The sequence below is a fragment of the Hippopotamus amphibius genome, chromosome 5 (genome assembly GCF_030028045.1).
Source record: "Hippopotamus amphibius kiboko isolate mHipAmp2 chromosome 5, mHipAmp2.hap2, whole genome shotgun sequence".
NCBI lineage: Eukaryota > Metazoa > Chordata > Mammalia > Artiodactyla > Hippopotamidae > Hippopotamus > Hippopotamus amphibius.
This window is the reverse complement of record NC_080190.1, coordinates 40336160-40360501: the sequence shown is the minus strand read 5'-3', so window position 1 is coordinate 40360501 and position 24342 is coordinate 40336160. Positions and strand designations below refer to the sequence as shown.

Sequence of the window (24342 nt, the reverse complement as noted above, 5' to 3'; positions counted from 1 at the left end):
ATGTACCTTCCAGTCAGAGTTTAGGGTCAGGATAAGATAATCTGTGCCCTCACGGGGCTGATTTTATTACAGCCAAAATAAAGACATTTGAGATTTGAGTTAGCCTCCAAGACTAATAACTGGTACATTTCCATTTCTGCAGGGCTTTTTGAAAGATTAAGAAGTTCAGACACTGACCCTTGGGAAAGTGGAAGCAGATTTTAGTGCTTGTGAAAAAGGAGTCCTGTTTCAGGGATAAACTCTCAAGTTGCTGACGTCTATGTCTGGGTGGGAGCAGGAGGGGTATGATGGCCTTTAACTCTTCACTCTCTGATGGGGGCCTCTCCCTGGCTCTCCAGAGAGTGGAGCTCTACCAGCCTCACCCTAGTATTTCCTCAGCGGCTGGAGTATTTGGGCTGTTTTCAATTCATGCCCATAGCACTTGGGAAAAACATGCATTTACAGAAACAAAGACATTCCCCTAACGGTTGTCCAAAGGTACACATTTTAAAATATCATGGAACCAGACATTGTATCAATAATTGTCTCATTCAAATTATGCTTTCAAAGGGCTGTGATGGGTATTTTAAAGGCAGTGTCTGTTTCTAAATTAGTAGAATTAATTAATGTTACTCTGTATGCCAATTATAAAAAAGGAGTTTCTGTTAGGGAAGACTATGTATGTAATCTGTTATTTTATTATTTTATTATATGTATACATATGAGCTTTATTATTTTATTAATCGAATATTGTGCTTGCCCTTGTTTTGTAGGAGAGCCAGCAGAAATCCACCAATGTTGTGTATCAGGCCCATCATGTGAGCAGGAATAAGAGAGGGCAGGTGGTTGGAACAAGGGGTGGATTCCGAGGATGCACTGTGTGGCTGACAGGTATGCCGTGTTGAGATCTATATATATTTTTTTAATTGAAAATTGATGGTGGCACTTCCTAGGTGGCACAGTGGTTAAGAATCCGCCTCCCAATGCAGGGGACACAGGTTCGATCCCTGCTCCAGGAAGATCCCACATGCCGCGGAACAGCTAAGCCTGCACCACAACTACTGAAGCCTGCGTGCCTAGAGCCTGTGCTCCACAACAACAGAGCAACCAAAATGAGGAGCCCTCGCACCACAATGAAGAGTAGCCCCCACTCACTGCAAATGGAGAAAGCCTGAGTGCAGCAATGAAGACCCAACACAGCCAATAAATAAATAAATAAATTAATTAATTAAAAAGAAAATTGATGGTGACATAATTTTTAGGGAAATAGTGTGACATGTTATACATATTACATATGTATTTTAACATTAGAAGGAGGCTGAGAGCTAGAAAGCTTGGGTGTTAGTCCTAACTCTACTCATCAGTGAGAAATAGGACTTCCATCAAATCATGAATGTCTCCAGTTCTCCGTTTTCTTTTTATTTATTTATTTATTTGTTTATTTATTTATTTATTTATTTATCGGCTGAGGTGGATCTTCATTGCTGTGAGCGAGCTTTTTCTCACTACGGCAAGTGAAGGCTACTCTTCGATCACGAGCGTGGGCTTCTTATTGCAGTGGCTTCTGTTGTTGCGGAGCTCTAGGTGAGCAGGCTTAAGTAGTTGTGACACGTGGGCTCAGTAGTTGTGGCTCACGGGCTCTAGAGCACAGGCTCAGTAGTTGTGGCGCACGGGCTTAGTTGTTCCTCGGCATGTGAGATCTTCCCGGCCTAAGGATCAAACCTGTGTCCCCTGCACTGGCAGGCGGATTCTTACCCAGTGTGCCACTAGGGAAGTCCCTAGTTCTCCATTTTCACCTCTTTGGCAGGAAAGGATGTGACTAGTTGATTATGACATTCCCTTTCAGCTCTAAGGAGTTCCATAATTCTCAATTTCATGCCTAAACACATTTACTGGCAGTTATGAACAGGGCTCTCCTAATTTGACATCAAGCATTTGGCTGTCCATTAGAGATATTCTTTATTCTTTTCTGATGTTTTAACATTCTAGGGGTCTGTTTTACTTATTTTAAAAAATGAAAATCTGTGCAAGAAAAACTAATGTTTTCTAGGTAGCTGAGGATTGTCCCTTGTGTATAAAAATAACTTATTCCCACCGAGGTGACCAAATGAATCTCCCTCTTCTTGTGTTTTTATAGCCCCAGAATGTCAAAGCTAAGTGTTAGTGACAGAACTGGAATTAGTGTATAAGGTAGAGGACGTTGATTCCTGGGAATGCAGGTCTGACAGAGGCTGGACTCAAAAGAAAAAACCAGGTTCATTTTGTAGACATAATATTTCATATGGAGATGAGCTCAGATGCAAAAATATGCTTATCCAGGTTATGATTACTGTCTGCTCACAAGTGCTGATCTATTCTAACCTGAAGATTATTCTAAAAAGTACAACAAGCGAGGACCTGCTTTGAGTCTTTTCTTGCTGTTCTATTTCCTGTTCCTGTCTAAAGCAGCCTCATTCTTCTTTTTCAAGTTATTTCCTAGTGCCTGTGGCACTTGCCTTTGGTTTCCTGGTTTCATTCATCCCTGGAGCAACTTTTCCCAGCTTCCAGGGTGAGGCTGGACAGAGGGCAAAGAGCCTGCTATGTTCCAGAAGGCAGATTCAGCTGTCACAATTGCTGGTATGTTTCCCCAGCTCTGTCTGAGAGAAGCAATGTGCAGCAGTGGATAAAACAGCTGTGCGCCAGACATTTCCCTCTTGCTATGTGTTTGCCTTCATGAGATGTTTTGCCTTCGTGTGTTTGTCCAAATTTTGAATCAGGATATACCCACAGAGTCCATTTTTCTTAATGTGAAACACTCTTGAAAAGACACAAAGAACTGGTAGAAGAGAAAAAAAAATTCCCAAGGGTAGACTTCCCCTGTCTTTTCTTACTCTCAAAAGTCATCTTTTACCAGTTTATTTTTTATTCTCATGTTACACATGTTGGATATTGACCAGGCAAATCAGGAGGAACCACATACTTCAAATCTAGAGAGTTGGAGTTGGGTCCCAGCTTCACCTACATTAGCTGCATGATTTTGGACAAGCCAACCAACCTCTCTAAGCCTTGGTTCCCTTATTTGTAAAATGAGAATAAAGATAGTACCTGCCTTATAGATGTATAGGTAGAACTAAAGGAAATAAAGCATATATGCACTTAGCACAGGTCCTGGTCCCTAGTACAATTCTCAGTAAGTGTAACTGGTGTTACTTCAATGTATTAAAATAAATATTCCAATGATTTATTTTAATACAGTTATCTATGTTAGGAAATTTCTATTATTTCTCTCATTTTCTGATGCAAAAGAACGTACCAGAGATTCAGGAGTCCCATTTCTCCTACCCCACAACTGGACATAAGTTTTAAGAGGAATTTATCACATTAGTTTCTATTCAAATGAAACTGAATTACATAAAAATGTAATAGACAATATCTTCAGTAATGATTTACAAAGATTACCGACACGTTCTTCATGTAGCCACTTCTTCTAAAGATCCTCTGTCAAAGCCAAGGGCATGATTTTAAAACATAACTAAAAATATGGAAAATATTTATCTTTCATATATCATCTTTCTTTCCAAGTCTCTGTCTTGCATCCCTGCTTTACTCCTACTTTTTCTTTCGTTCTCCTCTTTCCTCCTGCTGTCTTCTCTGTATTAACAATTTCTTGACTTTCTTTTCTGCCCCCAGCCCGACGTTTCCTCTTCCTTTTCCTCTTCCGGATGCTGTCTGACAGTAGCTTGGCATCACTGGATTTTTCTTCAGGTTCAGAGATCTTTAAAACAACTGAATTTTTTAGATGGCTACTTTTCCAGGGCAGTTCAGATTTTGAGCTCTGAAGTAATTTGGGGAGGTAGCATTTCTTTTCCTTTCTCCTTACATTCTCCCTCATGTAGAAATTATAATGTGTGTTCCCAATCGTTGTGCTTTGAAACCATGGTAAAAGGCACCTGGTAACTCCACTCTCATGTAAAGACTCCAAACACCTAAGAGCATATGGCAACTCTACATCTGCAGGGTAGCTCAGGGTGGTTCTCTGTCTTCGTGTTTTGCGAGTCATTTTGGAAAATCTTGAAAACAAAAGGACAATATGTGGGTTCTCTTGTCAGGTGGGTGTTTAGCAGCATCTACGAGGGAGATGGGCCTCCCAGTCTCCAAGGGCTGGCTGTTCCTCCGCTCCAGTTGATTGCTGTCATAAGAGGATATGAGGACACCACTGCCAGATCCTCTGATTTTTTTTAAGAGAAGCCATAATCTGAATTTGTATGCACAACTTTCTAACCTATAAAATACTCTGCAGGCCAAATGTTACCAACTCAGGTCCCTGGACTCTTTAGTCAATAGAAATTGATAAGCGGTCAGACAAGGAATTGAGGCAAGGCTTTATTGGGGCCCCTGCTGTAGCATGAGGAGCGAAAACAAGAAACAGTTGCCCTTGCCCTCTCAAGGGTCGGGAAGGCTGGCTTAGGCGGTGCTGTGTGCAGGGATCACGGGCACTACCCTGCTTTTGCTCCCAGCACTTCAGAAATGGCGGTTGTGGCCTTTTTGTATCTTATTGTTTATAATTTGCCCCAGCTGTGCTCGAGCATAGTTATTTTTAGTCCCTTATAGTTTCTATATATTCTGTTGCTCCAGGAGACGTTTGCTCAGGTGCAAACACTCTGGTAGAGGGTCCCAGGTCCCAGCCTGTCTCAAAAGCAAAACACACCAAGGACCATTGTAGCCTGCCAAGGTCTCTGTATTGACGAACCCCTTTTGCTTTGAAAGGCTGTAATCCTAATAAGGGACAAATAGTCATTTCAAGAGTTGAAAGAAATGCTAGTACTTGACTTGTAGTAAACTGCTTTTTCTAGATTTGAATGGTTTTGATTTGAGGCCAATCAAATGATTGTAATGAGGGTTTAATTCCACTTGAATTAGGTAAAAATTAGGACCCGTTCACAATTAGGATCAGAGCACAATTTATCATTTTAAATGTCAGAGGCAGCGCCAGTCTTGTCTTGCCTGTTCTGAACAGGTCTCTCTGGTGCTGGAAAAACAACGATCAGTTTTGCTCTGGAGGAGTATCTCGTCTCCCATGCCATCCCTTGCTACTCCCTCGATGGGGACAACGTCCGTCATGGCCTCAACAAAAACCTCGGATTCTCTCCTTGGGACAGAGAAGAAAATATCCGCCGGATTGCTGAGGTGGCCAAGCTGTTTGCCGACGCCGGTCTGGTCTGCATCACCAGCTTTATTTCTCCTTTTGCAAAGGTAAAATGATTTGGCAACACACACAATTCCCACACACAGCGTCAGTGCTCTCGCACTGCCAGGATGAGGAGCTGGTGGGGGCAGGGACAGAGGAATGTCATACTTGCAGTTTCCCCCCCTTTTTCTGCCCCCCTCACTTGCTCCCTCATTTCCTCTCTTTAATATTGGTTATATAAAGAGAGTCCCTTCATTTCCAGATGCCAGGGCACCAGCTGACATAAACCCTGCCACTTTCACAATGGTAAGGTACACTTGGCTAGAGTTGAAAAGAAGAAAAATTAAACAGGAAAAATTCTAAAGCTCGGTGATTTTATGTATTTTTCCAAAAAGTAAGAGGGCTTAGGCTTCCTAAAGAAAACAACAGTTCATTGCCAATGCATCAGGTTATGTGTGTTTAATGTTGAAATCCATGAGGTGGAGTGTCATGCCTCTTGTTTTAAAGCAGGATATTTCTGTGACCTCCAAATAAGACACTGTGTGCTTTGAATACAACCTTTGAATGAAATGCTTTCCTATTGCTAGACTTGCCTTTTTAGTTGGGATTGTTTCCTGTGGTTAGCTTTTTGTTTTTTTTGAAAGTCCTTGCGAGAATTGTTTACTAGAGTCAAATTTCTGGACTTTCTGTAAAGGGCTAGTTTCCTGCCACCTCTGAAGAGTTCAAACCCCAGTGTTATCTTAAGGCCATGAAAGACCAGAGCACATAGTGTTTTGTGATGAAGAATTTCATTATGAAACCTCTTCCTACATTCTTAAATGTAATTTTTTTTCCAGGATCGTGAGAATGCCCGCAAAATCCATGAATCCACAGGGCTGCCATTCTTCGAGATATTTGTAGATGCACCGCTAAACATTTGTGAAAGCAGAGACGTAAAAGGTCTCTACAAACGGGCCCGAGCTGGAGAGATCAAAGGTAGGAGAGCCAGCTCAGCAGCACCTTTGCCACTTACTTATGCCACCGGTTCTTATTAGTCTGTGCCCAGAAATCTGTCTGAAGTTTCAAAAACTGTTTTCCAAAATTGCCTAGAGCACACACAACTTTTTATCAAACCATAATACCTTCAATGTGTCCATGGGCTTATTGAAACGTGGGCTTGAATTTTTCAAGAACTATAACCCCAGCCACAAGCAATCAGGTTTAGAGAACTAAAATGAATATGTGTATATGAGTGTGTGTAGGAGGAATCCTTTAGAGTTTTCCTCCTTCTTGTCTTCCTTTTCCATTCTAATCAGCCACAGAGGACTTGGACTCAGATTTTGTTGATAATCGGGGCTTTCTGTACTGAAAACACAGCTGTATGTGTTCTTTCTTATGGCTAGAGGTCAAGGATGGCTATTTGACCTTTTCTGTTTTAATCTGAATACAATGGTTGAAAACATTATTGCAACATGTGTTATGTCTTATTGAGTAAAAAGATTGTTCTGTTGGTGCAGCTGTGATTTTCAGCCCTCTGCCTTGCAGGGTTTACGGGTATTGATTCTGATTATGAGAAACCTGAAACTCCCGAACTTGTGCTTAAAACCACTTTGTCCTCCGTGAGCGACTGTGTGCAGCAGGTGGTGGAACTTCTACAGGAGCAGGTGGGTGGAACTGAATGTCTTTTTTTTTTTTTTTTTAATAATTTTATAAAGTCGTAAAACATTATCTATTTACTGAAGTGTTCTTTTCATAGTTTTCATTCCAAATTGTTACCAAGTCTGCTTCATTTCAGAACATTGTACCTCACACTATAATCAAAGGCGTCCAGGAACTCTTTGTGCCAGAAAACAAGCTCGACCAAGTCCAAGCTGAGGCGGAAGCACTCCCTTCGTTGTTGATTACCAAGGTGAGAGGGTGCAGACTGGCTAACGGAGAATTAGGCTTAACATCAGTCATTATAATCCGTTTACAGTTCCTCTTAATTAATAAGGAAGGTACGCATAAGGAAAATGCAATGCCTATAAAGAAAAACACTTCATTGTGCTAATTTTTTTTTACCTCTTCTCCATGAAAATCTATCACCAAGTGTTGCCACAAGGCAGCTGATCAATGCCATGTACAGAGGCAGATGGGGAAGGTAACTTGCATATTTGCAGAGGACAGTTTTATATAGTTGTCATTACACCTTCAGTTATGCCAACATGCAGGCATTAGGCACTAATTATTTGTTGGCAGTTGCCAAGAAAATAGTCCAGAATACAAGTGTTTCTTGGACCACTGAGAAGGAATTTGAAGAAAACAAAAAGCAACCTTGATCTAAAGTGATATGAATGCCTTCATCTTTTTTCTACTCTGCACATCCCACTCTTCCCTCATCAGGGAGAGTCCAGTCTGAAGAGAGGGAGCTTTGGTTACATTGATTTTACTACCTGGAAGGTGTTAAGATGTTTGCAGTACCAGCAAACAGCCCTGCAGATGCCTTGGCCTCTTTACGGGTTAGTGTTGGTTCATGTAAGGTGATCAAGTCTTCACTGGTAACCTTTTGGTATCCATTAAAACCTTGGACATTTTTATAAGAGGCAGAGTACATTGGGAATGTGCTTCAGCTCATGAAGACCCCAGGCTTTAGTAAGCCATGACAAGTTTATAAACACAGTAAATTCTGAGTTCTCCAATGCTCCAGGCAGATGACAAACACATAATTATAATTACACTGTGGAATAATAGTTCCAATAACAAAATGGTCTGCAAGGTACAGAAGAACTTCAAAGAATCTAATGATTAATTCTTTTGATCCTAGGGGTGACAGGAAAGATTTCATGAGCTGGGTTTTATTTTTTGAGCTGGGTTTTAAATGATAAATAGGGTTTTCAGGTAGAGGGGAGGACGGGCCTGAAACAACGTGTGTGTTCAGACTGCACATTTTCTGGCGCTGTTGGTGACTAGGCCCCCAGGTGGGGAGTGGCAGCAGGTGGACATCCCTACATGAGCCCCTGGGCCAGAACTTGAAGGGCTGTCAGTATCATGCTAAGGATTTTGGACGTTCATCTTAGAGTCAATGATATGTCCAATTCAATCAAATAACTAGCACATTTAGTGAAAAAAAATGTAGCCAAACCAGAATTTTTGTGGAAAAAAGAATGAACAGTTTATCTTCAACACAGTTGCACATCATAAGGATAGATACAGCCTAAAGTGTTCAAAAACATCATCCCAATTTGAAATCTTTTCACCACTCTCCCATAGAAAGTTCTAGACTCAAACTTCTCCAGCCCCTAGATCTTGGGTCAACATTACATATGGGAACACTTAAAACTTAAAAGGTTCTGCCCTTATTCTCCTGTCAATTGAATAAGAAAGGGCTGCCCTGGGGGCAGATGGCTGGGAAACAGTTTATGGAAATGTTCACCAGCTTTTTTGTGTTTTGCAGCTGGATCTTCAGTGGGTCCAAGTTTTGAGTGAAGGCTGGGCCACTCCCCTCAAAGGTTTTATGCGGGAAAAGGAGTACTTGCAGGTTTTACACTTTGGCACCCTGCTGCACGGTATGGGTTTTTGTTTGTTTGTTTGTTACTCTTTATTATGAAAGAAAAAAAATATTTCTCATAAGTTTTCACAGGAACAAGAAATGGTTTGTAAATTCTATTGTGAAAATATTTAGGTTATTTATGGTATGTCCAATTATGTATAAGCTTCCATTTTTAGGATTTTTTTTTGGATTATCCTTAAAGGATTATTGATTATTTAAAGCTAAGGAACCAAAAAGTAAAGCTTTAACTTGCACACAAAACCAAGAGAAGGTTAAGTCTTTTTCACCTCCATCTGCCCTTTGCTGGCCCTGACATTCAGAAGGCAGTGGACGGTCGGAAGCACCGTTGCCAGCTGCCTGGACCATCCTGGGGAAGTCAGGATGAACTCAGCACTCATTGCTGACTTGCAGGATGCCTCCCAAGCTCCAGCAAACATTATTGCAACAGCTGCTTTCCTTGGTTTTTCCACCAAGGAAAGGGTCATATTCATGCCCATACATGAAATATATTAAGATGGCTTCATCCACTAAACTCTAATAGGGCAGCTTTCCGGGTGGAAGCTGAATGGCTTTTAGAGAACTGCTTCTGTCAATGTTGGAAGGATGTGTCATTCAGAAAACTTCCAGATCCTTCTATGATCATTTCCTTCCTACAACTGTCTTGACTTTATCAAGTAAAACTTATCTCTTTCAAGATCTTGCGGAATAGCTGATAAGTGGGGAAGGGATAGTGATAGAGGCATACTGAATTGTAATACTGAACAGGACTCCAACCCTTTTAGGAAGAAAAATCAAATCAGATGTTCTTTCTCGAGAAAGATGTTCACATTCTAAGCTTGTGCCTCTGTCTGGGGAATGGGGCATAAAGCAATGCCAGTTCTAGTTAGGTTTCAAAGCTCCCCATACACTCGAGAAGCCTCCTTAATTCCTATGCAAGTCAATTAGTGAAAATAGATACCAGGGATATAATATCCTGCTCACCTCTACCTAAGTAGAGGCAGAATATCATAGTGGATAAGAGTGAGCTCTGGAGCCAAAATGTCTGCGTTCATATGCCAGTGATTAGCTATGAACCTGGAGTGAATTAGTTAAACTCTCTGGGCCTCAGTTTTCTCATCTGTAAAATAGGGATGTTAATAATAGTACTGACCTCATTGGGATGTTGAATGTTTAAAACAATACAGTACCTGGTGCAATAGTAAATGTTCCATATATTAACAACTCATTGCATAAAATTAAAAGGACTTCAAAGTCTTGAGCAAATCAATATCCTATCTCTAGTCACATCTGTTTGGAGGTAGCACAAATATGTTCATCAGCTAGCCAACAAATATTTGCTGTGTTCTTGGATGTCAGGGTTTGTTCTAGCTGCTGGAGATAGATAATGAAGATAGATATGAGCTTGCTGGGACAGGCAGTACAGTTCATCTTCTGAACTCTAGTCTGGAGGGGTTTTCCTACCACATCAGTGGTTGTCAAACTTTCTTTTTTTTTTAAATTCATAACTATTTCAGTGAAATCTGAGGCAGTATATACAACAGAAGAAAGTGGAACTGCTCCTGTAGAAGGAGTGAGCTCAGTCTTTCTCCTACCTGGACAGCAGCCCTAAGGGCATCTAGGGGAAGCTGGTTGAAACACTCTGCCCTCTACCACACCATGACAGTCTCATGGCAGAGCTTGGCTCGATGGCTTTTGGACTGAGTAGGCATGGTTAAATTCCAAAAATGATGTGTCTCTGTATCAGAAAGTTGGGCAAGGTATCATTCTTATAGATATCACTTAATTTTAACCAATTTATGAAACTTTGAGTCACCACCATAGAAAATTTGAAATAATTTTTATAACCACAGATATGTGGCCATTTTCATCTACCATTAAACAACTGCATATTTCTTTTCTTTTCTTTTAAGCTCTTTAATGGAGTATAATTGCTTTACACTGTTGTGCCAGTTTCTGCTGTACAACAAGGTGAATTAGCTGTATTTATACATATATCCCCATATCCCCTCCCTCCCACGGCTCCTTCTCACCCTCCCTATCCCCCTAAGTGACCACTCTAAGTCATCACCCATCATCGAGTTGATCTCCCTGTGTTATGCAGCAACTTTGCACTAGCTATCTATTTTACACTTGGCGGTGTATATATGTCAATGCTACTCTCTCATTTTGTCCCGGCTTCCCCTTTGCACCCTGCCCCGTGTCCTCAAGTCCGTTCTTTGCATCTGCATCTTTATTCTTGCCCTGCCACTGGGTTCATCAGTACCATTTTTTTAGATATCGTATATATGTGTTAGCATACGGTATTTGTTTTTCTCTTTCTGGCTTACTTCACTCTGTATGCATATTTCTTTTTCCTTTTTTTTTTAAGAACTTTTATTGAGATACAGTTAACAGACAATAAACAGCATATATTTAGAGTGTACAATTTGGTATCCCAATCTCCCAATTCATCCCGCCCCCCCAACCCTCCCCACTTTCCCAGTTTGGTGTCCATGTGTTTGTTCTCTACGTCTGTGTCTCTATTTCTGCCTCACATTTCCTCTTTCATAGTTGTTAGCATTTGCCTTATGTATTGAGGTGCTCCTATATTGGGTGCATATATATTTATAATTGTTATCTCCTCTTCTTGGATGGATCTCTTGATCTTTATGTAATGTCCTTTCTTGTCTCTTGTAACCTTTTTTTATTTTAAAGTCTATTTTATCTGATGTGACTATTGCTACTCCAGCTTTCTTTTGATTTTCATTTGCATGGAATATCTTTTTCCATCCCCTCGCTTTCCGTCTGTATGTGTCCCTAGGTCTGAAGTGGGTCTCTTGGAGACAGCATATATATGGGTCTTCTTTTTGTATCCATTCAGCCAGTCTGTGTCTTCTGGTTGGTGCATTTAGTCCATTTACATTCAGGGTAATTGTAGATATGTATGTTCCTATTACCATTTTCTTAATTGTTTTGTTTTTGTTTTTGTAGGTCGTTTTCTTCTCTTATGTTTCCTGCTTAGAGAAGTTCCTTTAGCATTTGTTGTAGGGCTGGTTTGGTGGTGCTGAATTCTCTTAGCTGTTGCTTGTCTGGAAAGCTTTTGATTTCTCTGTCGAATCTGAATGAGATCCTTGCTGGGTAGAGTATTCTTGGTTGTAGATTCTTCCCTTCCATCACTTGAAATATATCGTGCCACTCCCTTCTGGCTTGCAGAGTTTCTGCTGAGAAATCACCTGTTAACCTTATGGGAGTTCCCTTGTATGTTATTTGTCATTTTTCCCTTGTTGCTTTTAATAACATTTCTCTGTCTTTAATTTTTGTCCATTTGACTACTATATGTCTTGGCATGTTTCTCCTTGGGTTTATCCTGCCTGGGACTCTGTGCTTCCTGGACTTGGGTAGCTATTTCCTTTCCCATGTGAGGGAAGTTTTCAACTATAATCTCTTCCAGTATTTTCTCAGGTCCTTTCTCTCTCTCTTCTCCTTCTGGGACCCCTATAATGCATATGTTGGTGCGTTTAACATTGTCCCAGAGGTCTCTTAGGCTGACTTCAGTTCTTTTCATTCTTTTTTCCTTACTCTTTTCTGCATCAGTGATTTTCACCATCTGTCTTCCAGGTCACTTATTCATCCTTCTGCCTCAGTTAATCTGCTGTTGGTTTCTTCTAGTGTATTTTTCATTTCAGTTATTGTGTTGCATATCTCTGTTCGTTTGCTCTTTAATTCTTCTAGGTCTTTGGTAAATTTTTCGATCTTTGCATCCAGTCTTTTTTCAAAGTCCTGGATCATCTTCACCATCATTATTCTGAATTCTTTTTCTGTGAGGGTGCCTATCTCCTCTTCATTTAGTTGTTTTTCTGGGTTTTTATCCTGTCCCTTCATCTGGTACAAAGTCCTCTGCATTTTCATTTTCTCTATCTTTCTGTGGCTGTGGTTTTTGGTTCCACAAGATGAAATACTGCTGATACTGCTTGATCCTGCTGTCTGCCCTCTTGTCCTGTATGCATATTTCTTGATCACCTGTAATCTGCAGGTAAAATTTTTTCTATTCTGATCCTGTCTCCCAAAAGTATTTTTTGGTTTAATTTTCTAAAATGTTCACAATTTCCCCCTATAGTAAAAAAAGAAAAAAAAAAAAGCTCAGTCTACTCAGTCCAAAAGCAAAATAAACAATCATTTTTAAAGTGTTTTTGGTGAATATATAGTATGAGTCACTCCCTGTATTACTCAAGGATCTATTTTCATGTCCATATATGTTTATCACTTTATTTCTCACTGGATATATAGTTTGGGGGCTGTCACAGATCCTCTGATGATAAATGTCACATCTAAATTTAAAAATGGAACCTCAAGCTTATATTCTGGCTGGTGGCATCCAAGTAGGGTTAAAACATGGCAGCCTTGTGAGACCTAATCATTTAACAGCAAGTCTTCTGCAGCTCTGACTTTCCAAGGCAGGGCTTGAGAGCTTTCCTACCTACTGCCAGCATTTATTCAGCACATAATGTGTTCTGACCCTGGTGCTTGACATAGGACGTCACATTTAATCCAGGCAACATCACTGTGAAGGTATTTTGTCCATATGAGGAAATAAGTATTGGGAAGGTTAAGTGACTCAATCAAAGCCTGGATTCAAATCCAGGTTATCCTGGTACTGGGCATACTTTCATGTCCTCTAAACATCTGGAATTCTAAGACGTTCTAGAGCAGTTTGCCTCTACACCTCCCAAAGCCTGGTTTGGAATCATCTGACAGTCGTTTTAACATCACATATTTGTAAGAGACAACTTCTTGCTGATGTTGAAGGGGCTAATGACACGTCATAATTATTTAAAAACATAACTATTTAAATAATGCTTTTGGATTGTATTGGACAGTATTCAGTACAAATTCTGGTTTCACCAGCTTTTTGCTGCCATATATTCTCTATATTTAGAAATAGCAGCAGCAAAAATCTCCGTATCTTTGCATGTTGTATGTATGAAACTTCATAGTAAGAATTCGTTCCTTGACATTGTCGTTTCCTATCATTTTGGTGGAAAGTAGAAACAATATGTTTCTTAATTGTGTTTGTATTTCTCTAGGCTTGTTCCCTCATGGTACGTACTTTAACTTCCCAAGTAGTTAAATTATTATAATTAGATATGTTATATTAACTAGAAATGGTAAGAACATAACTAACAAAAAAAAGTCTAAATGAACCAATTGGAATTGCTGACAGTTCATGATCCAACCAGTTATAATAGAATGATGCTGCATTCTTCTGTTGATAGGAGTTCAAGTAACAGGAAATTTCTGAATCAGATGTAGCTGTTGTTTGTAATGTATCTGGCTGACAAAAGTGAACTTGGTTCTAAATTTTTGTTGCACATTTTGTTCCTGAGAGTTTAAAATTTATGATCCTCTCTGTTAATTACTTCTACTGAGTGTTAGTCCTCATTTAGTTTCACAAATCTGGAATTTTTTTTCTATTGTATTAATGAAACATTTTTAATTGGTGAGGGATAGATCAATTTTAGATGCAATTTAAAGTGGATGCACCTGGTTGGATTGTGAATGGCTGTACTTCATTTGTCTGTGATGAGTGATTATGCATGAATTTAATTGCAAGCTATGATGACTGATTAGTTGTAAAACTCAGAAGAAATACATACTCTCTGCGATTGTAAACTTCTACGCTACACCGGAAGAAAAAGGTAAAATATCATTTATCTTGAATATTGTTTTCATCGTTGTTTTTCCTTGAAAAGAATAGTTAAGCAATATCAAATATTTTAGTTCTTACCTAGAAACAGTCCCAAACAAATGATAAGCTTATCTACAAGTTTAAAACAACAGGGTTGAAAATTATTTAAAGCAAAAGCAAAATTATTCAATTAAACATGAAGTTAAGTGTTGGACTAACTGTGGCTAAAAGACCACGATACTCTTTTCCAAAATGAGTTGTGCTGCAGTAAATAATCAAGGTGGTTCCCACCAAAGTGAATCACACGACGGAAAAAAGCTGAAAGCCCGAGTCAATGTTTAAAGCTATGGAGGATATTTCAGCATAGAGTTAAATTGTAGGATAATTTTATGTATTAGAAATTTTTATTGAGATGATAGGGAAACCACAGTAAATCTGCTTTTACCTGTGTGGAGTTGAAGTTACAGGTGTATGAGATCAGCTGGCGTTGTTACTCAGTAGATCTCCCTTCCACAACATCCCAGTTTAGTCTCTTGACAGCCTGTCAGGTAGTGCTGTTTCCTTAGTTGGGATTTTCACTCAAAGCCAAGATGAAGGTGGATCAGAGGCTACATTCGGCTGGAACCTAGTGGACCAGAGATGGTGATGGCAACATGCAAGTGGAGCATTCTTTGGATTTCAACCCAGAATAATTGATGGAAGGTAGCACTGCAAGCATGTTGCAGGCAGAGCTGGGCTTCCTTCAGCATCCTGCCCACCTTTTGCTTTGCATCTTGTTTTACTTTATTTTGGTCAAGGCACTCTTTCTAAGCAGTGTGGTCAGTAATCCACTATCCACAGAAAACATAATTTTTAATTAGATCATCGGCATCCTTGAAGGTGTTATTCTTTGTTAGCCTCCCTCCCTTTTTATCAGTTAGACTATGTGTGGGTTTAATTATCTTTCACCGTAAACCCCTACTGATATACTGCTTTACAGTATGCCTCCTCCTAGCAACCCAGGGATATACGTATTATTTATCATCCCGTTTTCCAAGTGGTTAAACTGAGGACAGAGAAGGTGAGTGATACAGGTAGTAAATAGGAGATCACTTGGCTTTGAGTTTAGTGCTCTCTGCACAGGCCTTGCTTGGACTACTCTTATTGTCTGTGAACTTTGAAACAAAGGAGTAATTTGAGTTACGAAACTCATTACTTTCTGTGCACGGTATCTTCCTTGTTGTTTATAAGGCTCCCAGAGCAGGTTGCAGGACTTTATGATGGACAAGATTTCTTTATCGCCAGAAGTTGCTATCTATATCCTGTGACATTCTTTGTGTCCTAGTAACTTTTGGAGAGTATTTTAAATGTGCAGAGTGATATGCCTGTAGACTTTTGTTTCATAGCTAAGGAGGGAGTGTTATGCCCCAAAGGAACAGAACTCAGATCTCAGATCTTCAGCTCTATTGGAGGTGGTCTAAATGTTGGATTTTGAAAGTTAGATTTAAAAGACTTCATTAATCCATGGTACATTTCCTCCAATCTGTAAATAACAGCATTTGTCTCCTGTTGTGAATTCCTGAGTTGGTAATAGGGAAGAACAAATTTGACTCCATATTGGATCTGTTTCTTTCACTTTAACCTTTTTATTCTGTTGCTTTTGCTACAAGTTAATCAGTAAAGGGATGTTGCCTATAAGCTTAAATTATACATAGTGGCCCATTTCTCAGAACCCTGGCTCCCATGTAATGAGGTTTAAGCTAAAAGACCTTTGTTTAGCTCACAGAAAACATCCTGACTAAGCACACCTGTGAGTGGCTGCAGGGAGGAAGAAATCAAGACCTCCCCTCCTGCGTCTTACCAGAACCAGGAAATGTTTGACTTTGTCCCTGCCGCTTTTAGTATAAAAGACACCTGAATTCAGGGAAGGTGGTTCTTTGGGACACCAGTCTACCATCTTCCCCGTCTGCCGGCTTTCCAAATAATGTTGCTTTTCCTTGTCTCCGCAACTCATGTCTTGATTTATTGGCCTGTGGAGCAGCAAGCAGTGTTAGCTTAAACTGGGTAACAAGTTGAATGTGTTTTCTTTACTCATCTTTTCATTCCCTTCTGAGTCTTGAACTTGGGAACTTCCCCCAAGTCACCCTAATATTGTTTAATGTTATACACTTAATTCTGTGCCCCCATTTTTCACTGTAAGTACAACTGAAAACCTGACATATTTGCGAGAATGTTAGGTCACCAATACAAAAGGGGAGAAACAGCTGTGTGATTTCTCTTACATTATCTGGTTTCACTAAGAAATCACAGTCATCCCTCCCAATCTGAGGCAGGTTGGTTCCAGGACCCAATGCAGATATCAAAATCTGTGGGTGCTCCAGCCTCACAGTCCACCCTCTGTATCCACGGGTTCCTCATCCATGATTCAACCACAGGTGGATCCTGCATAACGTTTGCCATCTGCAAGGTGGGCTCAGGGAACTCAGAAAGGAGCTGCCCCCTCGTGGTCCTCCACATTACTTGCTGAAACCACCTCTGCAACTTGAAACAGCCCACTTTCACAAGTGCTCCATCTCTTGCTTGAGAAGCCTCTTCTCAAAGGATTTATTATAGACTCTAGAGAAACTAGTGCAGCCAACACAACCATGTTAGAATTAGGTCTTAATGCCTTTTGCAGGAAAGGTCTGGAAGGGACATTGTGCACGTGTGAGCCCTCTTTCAAGGAGCCCACACCTTGTATCCCATATTCGCACCTCACGTGGCTCTTTCCACAGACGGAGTGACCAACATGAGCATCCCCATCGTCCTGCCCGTCTCTGAGGACGATAAGACGCGGCTGGAAGGGTGCAGCAAGTTTGTCCTGACACATGGAGGACGGAAGGTGGCTATCTTACAAGACCCTGAATTCTACGAACATAGAAAAGAGGAGCGTTGTTCCCATGTGTGGGGCACAACCTGTGCAAAACACCCCTATATCAAAGTAAGTGGCAAAACCTTTGGAAGGGCTTTCTTTCAACTTAGGATAAAAATAATTCTTTTTAATTCCTTCACGAAGGACTTAGAAAAACTGGGGTCAGATGAAAGAATGAGTTTCTAAGGGAGGTCTTGCAAGCTTTGCCTGGGGAGATGTTTTTAGATTGGGCAAAGAAATGACTATCTGTTTGAGGGCTCGTCTAAATGGTACCTTGAGTCCTTAGATCCTGTGATGGCTGGCTCCCTCAGCTAAATGGGAAACAACTGGACTGGAGAGAGAATTTAGTCCAGCATCATGAGGAGAGGACCAAAATCATAGCTGTGCTATGCACAAAACCAGAGCCAGAGCTTGCAGCCCTGTCCATCTTGAAATTCACAAGGGAAGTCAATTTCTTCACACAGAGTGGATCCAACTAACCTCTGGAAAGAGACTCAGAGTTCATGCTCTGTGGCTGTTGTGGGGGAGGGCGGTGGTGGTCAATGATGTTCTTTCCGTAAACAAAAAGCACAGATAGCAGCAGGGTTTCCAGAGGGAAAATATCACATTTTCATCAGTGGATATTTTTAAGATTGAAAAACATGTTCATCTGATGAGGATTATTTTGGAGTCAATCTGCCTAAAGGCAAAATAGACTAAAACTCCTCAGACTCCTTCACAGCTTCTGATTGTTGTTGGTGATGGGGTAGGATTGCAGGGCATGGAATTGCTGGGTGTGGTTCATTTCCCATAAAGAAAAATATGTGAAATTGAATACAGAAACCATCCTTCATCCGAGATTAGAGCATTGGGGTTGAAATAAAAAGACATATACTAGTGATTCCCTAGCTGGAGTAACTAACTTTCAGAAAGTTCACAGGAATAGAGAATCATTCGAGATCCAGGAGACTCTAAAAAGCCTTGTGATTGGACAAGGCATGTCCTCTCTCTAGTCCTCAGTTTCTTCATTTATAAAAGGAGGGGGCCAGACTCGATAACTCTGAGATCTCTTCCAGCCTCGTGACTGTCATGGATGTTTGAATAAACATGTTCGAATCTGTCAGGCAAACTTCCCTTTTGTTTTTGTTTTGTTTTGTTTGGTTGTGAAATGTTGCAAGGTAGGGAGGGTTTTCTCAAGGCCCCTGGTGGAACACAAGAGGTCAGTGGATGAGGAAAGCCGCTTTTCATTTATTGGACACACTATCCACCCCGCACATGAGCTCAGAGCATCTGAACATTTTCTCTCCCAGAGGCTGGCAGACAGGCCTTGACATTACTGGACAATAGCTATTTGAGGAGTTGTGTTCTGAGCCTTAACTATGCCTTTGTTTCATTCCTTTTATGATCATAATCCTATAGGTTTGGGATCTTATCTACACTCAGTGGCCTAAAGAATAGTGGCCTTTCTTCATGCCAGCTCAGATAGTTCCACTCTTTGGGCCTAACGTCCATATCCACATGGTTAGCACTTAGAAGAAAAATAAAATAAACAACTAAGGAAGCTCTTAAGCAATTATTTCTTTTTATCTTGTCTTGTGTCATGTGTTGGCAGTTGGAGGTGACAATTTCTTAGATGGCAGGGAGAGTGGTGGTGTGATCTGTGGCCTTGGTAATGTAGTCAGTGACTCTGTACCATTGGGTTATTAGAAGGACTCTGTAAACGTTCCCAGTGAGCATATTAGGCAGGAAACGGGCCATGGATAACCAGGGAGAGGAAACCACTCCTCCTGTGTAAGCTACACTTGGAGTGTTGAAGGTAGTGTTTATGGCAAAGGAACTCTCTTCATTGCACATTTTTTTAGCACCTTGAGATTCACAGTAATACTTAAACATGTTTTTTTGTTTTTAGAACCCAAACCTTCCAACAGTAATTCCTTCCAAAAGTAATCCTCGACCTTCTTGTATTTCCACGTGGCACTGGGAGTGTTTTGCATGGAAGGTGGTCAGAGCCACCAGGAAACGGTCTGCCTCTGTTGCACAGCCCCTCACTGCAGTTACCCTGACCTTCCATTCAAATCCTCCCAACCCTCTCTTTCACTAACGTGGAACCATGTGACGTGCCACAGATGAGATCATGAGGAGGAGCAGGTGAAACTCGTAAAAATAATGCTTAATGGAGCTCCGTTACCTTTCATCCGTGGATCTCAAAGCTTTTTCAAATGGTAATTATTTCTCACAGTGCTCTTGGGAAGCACCTAAGAATCATTACTCCCATTTCACAGATGTAGAAACCAAGAGAACAGAGTATGACTTCTCAATGAAGGATAGGAATGAGAGTTTTTATATCCCTTAGCTCTGCAGTGAAGACCACATCATTAGAGCAACAGAATCACCAGGGGAGCTTTAAAAATTACCCATGACCAGATCTCTCCCTCACAGACTTTGATTTGTTTGGCTTGCGCTCAGTTCTGGGTGTTGTGGGTTTTGAAGCTCCCTGTGATTCTAATGTACTGTGAAGGTTGAGAACCCTGGCATTAGATAATTATCCGGAGCTGTTTCTTGTGTGGTTCCATCTGGATATATCCTGCAAGCATCTCGCACTCAACATGGGCAGCTTCACTCCAGTCTTGTCCTCCTCCTGTGTCCCCCCAGCTCCGTGAACAGCTCCACCATCCAAACAATGGCCCATGTCCAGAACCTACATGTCATTCCTTTTTCTTTAATATTTTTAATCATAAAATCAACAACATGTATTTGCCATAATGAATTTTCTCAGTTTTGAATGTGCATCTCCTGACATTCTGAAAAAATAAATATTTTCTGTGTTATTTTCAAAGCATTATTTTATTTTTTAAATTGAAGTATAGTTGATTTACAATATTGTGTTTGTTAGTTTCAGGTGTTCAGCAAAGTGATTCAGTTATACGTGTGTGTAATCTTTTTCATTATAGGTTATTACAAGATACTGAATATAGTTCCTTGTGCTATGCGGTAAATGCTTGTTGTTTATTTTACATAGAGTAGTGTGTTTCTGTTAATTCCATACTCCTAATTTATCCCTCCCTGCACTTCCCCTTTGGTAACCATATGTATGTTTTCTATGCCTGTGAGTCTGTTTCTGTTTTGTAAATAAACTCATTTTTATTATTTTTTAGATTCCACAAATGAATGATATCACATTTATCTTTCTTTATCTGACTTACTTCACATAGTATGATAATCTCTAGGTCCATCCATGTTGCTGCAAATGGCATTGTTTCTTTTAAAAAAAATTTTTTTAATTTTATATTATAGTTGATTTACAATGTTGTGTTAGTTTCAGGTGTACACCAAAGTGATTCAGTTATACGTATACATATATCTACTCTTTTTCATATTATTTTCCCGTATAGGTTATTACAGAGTATTGAGTAGAGTTCCCTGTGCTCTACAGTAGGTCCTTGTTAATTTTATTTATAGTAATGTGGATGTGTTAATTCCAATCTCCTAATTTATCCCTCCTTGCCACCTTTGCCCTTTGGTAACATAATTTTGTTTTCAAGGTCTGTGAGTCTTTCTGTTTTGTAAATAAGTTCATTTGTATCGATTTTTAAAGAGTCCACATATAAATGATATCATATGATATTTGTCCCTGTTTTACTTCACTTAGTATGATAACCTCTAAGTCCATCCATGTTGCTGCAAATGGCATTATTTCATTCTTATGACTGAGTAGGACTGCATTGGACGTCATTCTTGGTTCTTTCTTCTCCCTTGTCTATTCAATCACCAAGTCCTAACAGTTCTGCCTCCTAGGTGTTGCCTGAAGTTGTTCACATCTGCTCGAATTGGGCCAGGACACTTTATTTCTTCCCTGTCTCACCCTACTCCCCTCAAATCCTTTCTCCGTTCTTTAGCTAGAGCGAACCATTCCAGCTTTATTTGGGAACTCATATAAAGATATGACTTCATCTTACCACCTGTTACCACCACCACCCAAGATAGCCTCTCCTCCATTCATCTCAGCTGGTCATTATATCATCCTCTGTCATATTTTTGCATGTGCTTGTCCCTCAACCTAGGACACTTCTGCCTCCTCACTTTCTGTTACACCTTCGTCCCCTCAGCTGCTCCTCTCCTTCTGCTGTGCATGTCCCCTCTTCCTCTCTAGGTTATTTCCACTCTTCCTCTCCTTGCCCTCTTTCAGCCTGTTCACCATAGCTTTCTTAGTCTTCATCCTAGCGTTTGAACTCATCCTCTTCTCCTTTTTGCATTCCTGTTCTCTGTGATTCTGAGCCCAGTTCCTTCTTCACTGCTTCACTAGACTCCCTTAAAGCCTGTTCCTCATACCTCTCTGTGTGTCCGGTTCTGCAAACTCTCTGTGGTCCCACACCTGCCTTTGGGAAGAGGCTTGGAAGGAAGTGGGGACTTATGGGTCACAGAGCCCTTGGAAATTAGAGCCACTGGACCTCCCTTCCTGATGGCTGGACCACAGTTTTGGGGACAGTTGGGCCAGCTTGGGGACAGAGATGCCCTTTGTCCTTCCTGATTCCAGAAATACCAAAAGCATTTCAGCACTGTTCTCCAGATATATTTTTAGGCTAGGTGGTGAAGGAACCAGGTTCAATATATTGCCTTCACCAATAGAAGACTAGAGGGTGGACCCCTAGTGCCCAGAATGAGTTACTGCATGCCCAGGGATTTGGGGGTAACTCAAAATTTTATCTGTAGTTTAAGCAATGAGGAGAGTGGAAATGTCTAGGTATGGGTATTTGATAATATTCTTGTTAAGGGATTTTCCTGAGTACAGAGTTTGGCGGTGGGGGGGGGGGCATGAAAAAACAACCATATCCCTTGCAAATCACCCTTCCTCTACCCAGGGTTTCTCAGCCACAGCACTACTGACATTTGGGCTGTCCTTCTTCCTGGGGGCTGTCCTGTGCAATGTAGGATATTTAGTAGCATTCCTGGGCTCTGTATAACTGGATGCCAGTAGCACACCCTTCCCCACTCCAGTTGTGATGATCAAAATTGTCTTCAGATATTGTCCGATGTCGCTAGGAGAGGCAAAATCGCCCTCTGTTGAGAACCATGGCTCTATCCCAACCTCCTATTCCCTGAAAACCTATAGAATGCAAGTCATTGTAAACCCCAACATCTGGCCATGACAGGAAATTGAATCAGGGGTACACCATCACCACCGTGATGTCTTCTGACTGGGTGTTATAAATCAATCAGCTTTCTCTCCCCTTTTCTTGCCTCCCTCTTTTCTGCTGTTATTACAGGCTGGCCACACTGTCCTTGGACAGTGCCAAAGGCAGTTATGGATGGAATTTGATCAGGGGAACAATTGCACAACTATGATTTGACTGAGGAATGAGACTTTCTGTAATGTTTGCCTCAGTGACTGAGGAGAGACACCTGTTCTCAGTTGTAATTTATTGCACTGCAGTGTCATATGGAACAAATTTAAAAATTGTAGAAAAAACAAAGGTTGTCATGTTTTTCTTTTTTTCAGGTTGAGTTATGATGAACATGTAACAATGTAAAAGTTTAAGATGTACAACATAAAAGCCATGGTTAGATGCCACAGAGTAGGTGGCAGTGCGTATGTGTGTTAACCATATGTATTGTTGTCAGGCCTGGGGCCTCTTCCATCCTCGTCAAGGAAAGTGCTAACCCTCTCCTTTCATCAAACACTGTCAGGCTTTTCTTTTTCATTACTTTGACCATTCTTCACACGAGGTTCACACCTAGTATTTGTGGGACCCAGGGTAAGAATATGAGCTAAAGCCTGATACCATATTTGAAAGTTACTTATGTAATAAACTTAAATGTTTTATCTTCCTACTGTGACAATATGCCTTGATCACAGTCTGGAAGGCCAGGTTCAAATTGAGGCTTCTGGGTTCTGCACCAGGATATGGTAGCATGTGGATAGTTGGCTCTTGGCCTGGAGCCATCCACTTCTTTCTTGGCCTTGCCCCATGCCATGAGGGCCCTCTGGGTCTGCTTGTGGGCACCCCAGGCTGAATGTCCCAGGTACACAGATCATGGTCTAGAGAGTAAATGCAGACTTCAGGTGGGCTTGCCCACCAAGTGTTTCCTTGCCCTGACAGAAGGGACACAATTGAAGATGGCCAGAGTTGGCCCTTCTAAAATGTGGGACAGTGTACAGACGGTTCTTTCTAAAAGTCTCCTTGTTCCTCACCTATCCTTTCCTGAAGTCACTTTTTCACCTGAGGCTGGGTATCAAAAACAAGTATTTATAGTAACCTCAGTGAAATCCTCAGTGAAAAATGAGTCTTATCTGTCTCTCATTTATCTATCTACCATCTATGTATTTACTTATTTAGATAAGAAACATGTAATGTGAAATTTACCATCTTATTCATTTTTAATTGTACTATTCAGTAGAGTTATAGTCACATTGTTGTGAAACAGATCTCCAAAACCTTTTCATCTTGAAAATCTGAAACTCTATACCTATTAAACAACTCTTTCCCTCCCCAGCCCGATATTAACCATTCTATATTCTATGAATTTGACTACTTTAGATACCTCATGTAAGTGGAAAAATACAGTATTTATCTTTTTGTGAATGGCTTTTTCACTTAGCATAATGTCTTCAAGGTTCACCCCTGCTGTAGTCTCTGACAGGATGTCCTTTGTTGTGAAGGCGGAATAATATTCCATTGTACGTAGGACATTCACATTTATTGCTCATCTATTCATCTTTCGATAGATGTTGGGTTGCTTCCATCTTTTAGCTACTGTGAATAGTGCTGTGAATATGGGTGTGCAGATCTCTGTGAGACACTGCTTTTTAATTCTTTTGGATATATACCCAGAAATGGGATTATTGGATCATGTGGTGGTTGTATTTTTTAATTTTTTGAACAAACTCCATACGGTTGCTGCATTTTACAATCCCACTAACAGTGCACGAGGGGGTTCTCCACATCCTTGCCCACACTTGTTGTTATCTGTTTTTGATAGCAGCCGTTGTAATGGGTGTGAGGTTGCATTTCTCCAGTGATTAGTGACGTTGAACATCTTTTCATATCCCTGTTGGGTTGGCCATTTGTACATCATATTTGGAGAAAAGTCTATTAAAGTCCTTTGCTGATTTTTAAATTAGGTTTTTTAATCTTTTATAACAAAGAAGAATATCC

At 40.6% G+C, this 24342-nt stretch overlaps 1 protein-coding gene and 1 non-coding gene across 5 annotated transcripts in view; one reads left to right on the top strand and one right to left on the bottom strand.

The window, feature by feature from the left end:
• The window catches only part of PAPSS2 (3'-phosphoadenosine 5'-phosphosulfate synthase 2), a 78302-nt gene that overhangs the window by 48328 nt on the left and 5632 nt on the right, over nucleotides 1–24342 (top strand). For 2 of the 4 annotated variants that reach the window (XM_057735291.1, XM_057735292.1), the window contains exons 2-9: nucleotides 753–870; nucleotides 5118–5211; nucleotides 5983–6121; nucleotides 6671–6789; nucleotides 6921–7034; nucleotides 8559–8670; nucleotides 13718–13732; nucleotides 17073–17278. In XM_057735291.1, the coding sequence (XP_057591274.1) occupies nucleotides 851–870; nucleotides 5118–5211; nucleotides 5983–6121; nucleotides 6671–6789; nucleotides 6921–7034; nucleotides 8559–8670; nucleotides 13718–13732; nucleotides 17073–17278 (819 nt within the window). In that variant the 5' untranslated portion in view covers nucleotides 753–850. Of the gene's footprint in view, nucleotides 1–752; nucleotides 871–4975; nucleotides 5212–5982; nucleotides 6122–6670; nucleotides 6790–6920; nucleotides 7035–8558; nucleotides 8671–13717; nucleotides 13733–17072; nucleotides 17279–24342 lie in introns of all 4 variants that reach the window. The other 2 variants (XM_057735289.1, XM_057735290.1) reach the window with 2 other exon arrangements.
• LOC130854725 (U6atac minor spliceosomal RNA) lies at nucleotides 22736–22867 on the bottom strand. The gene has a single exon (XR_009054160.1). It is a non-coding gene; the product is annotated as a U6atac minor spliceosomal RNA (small nuclear RNA).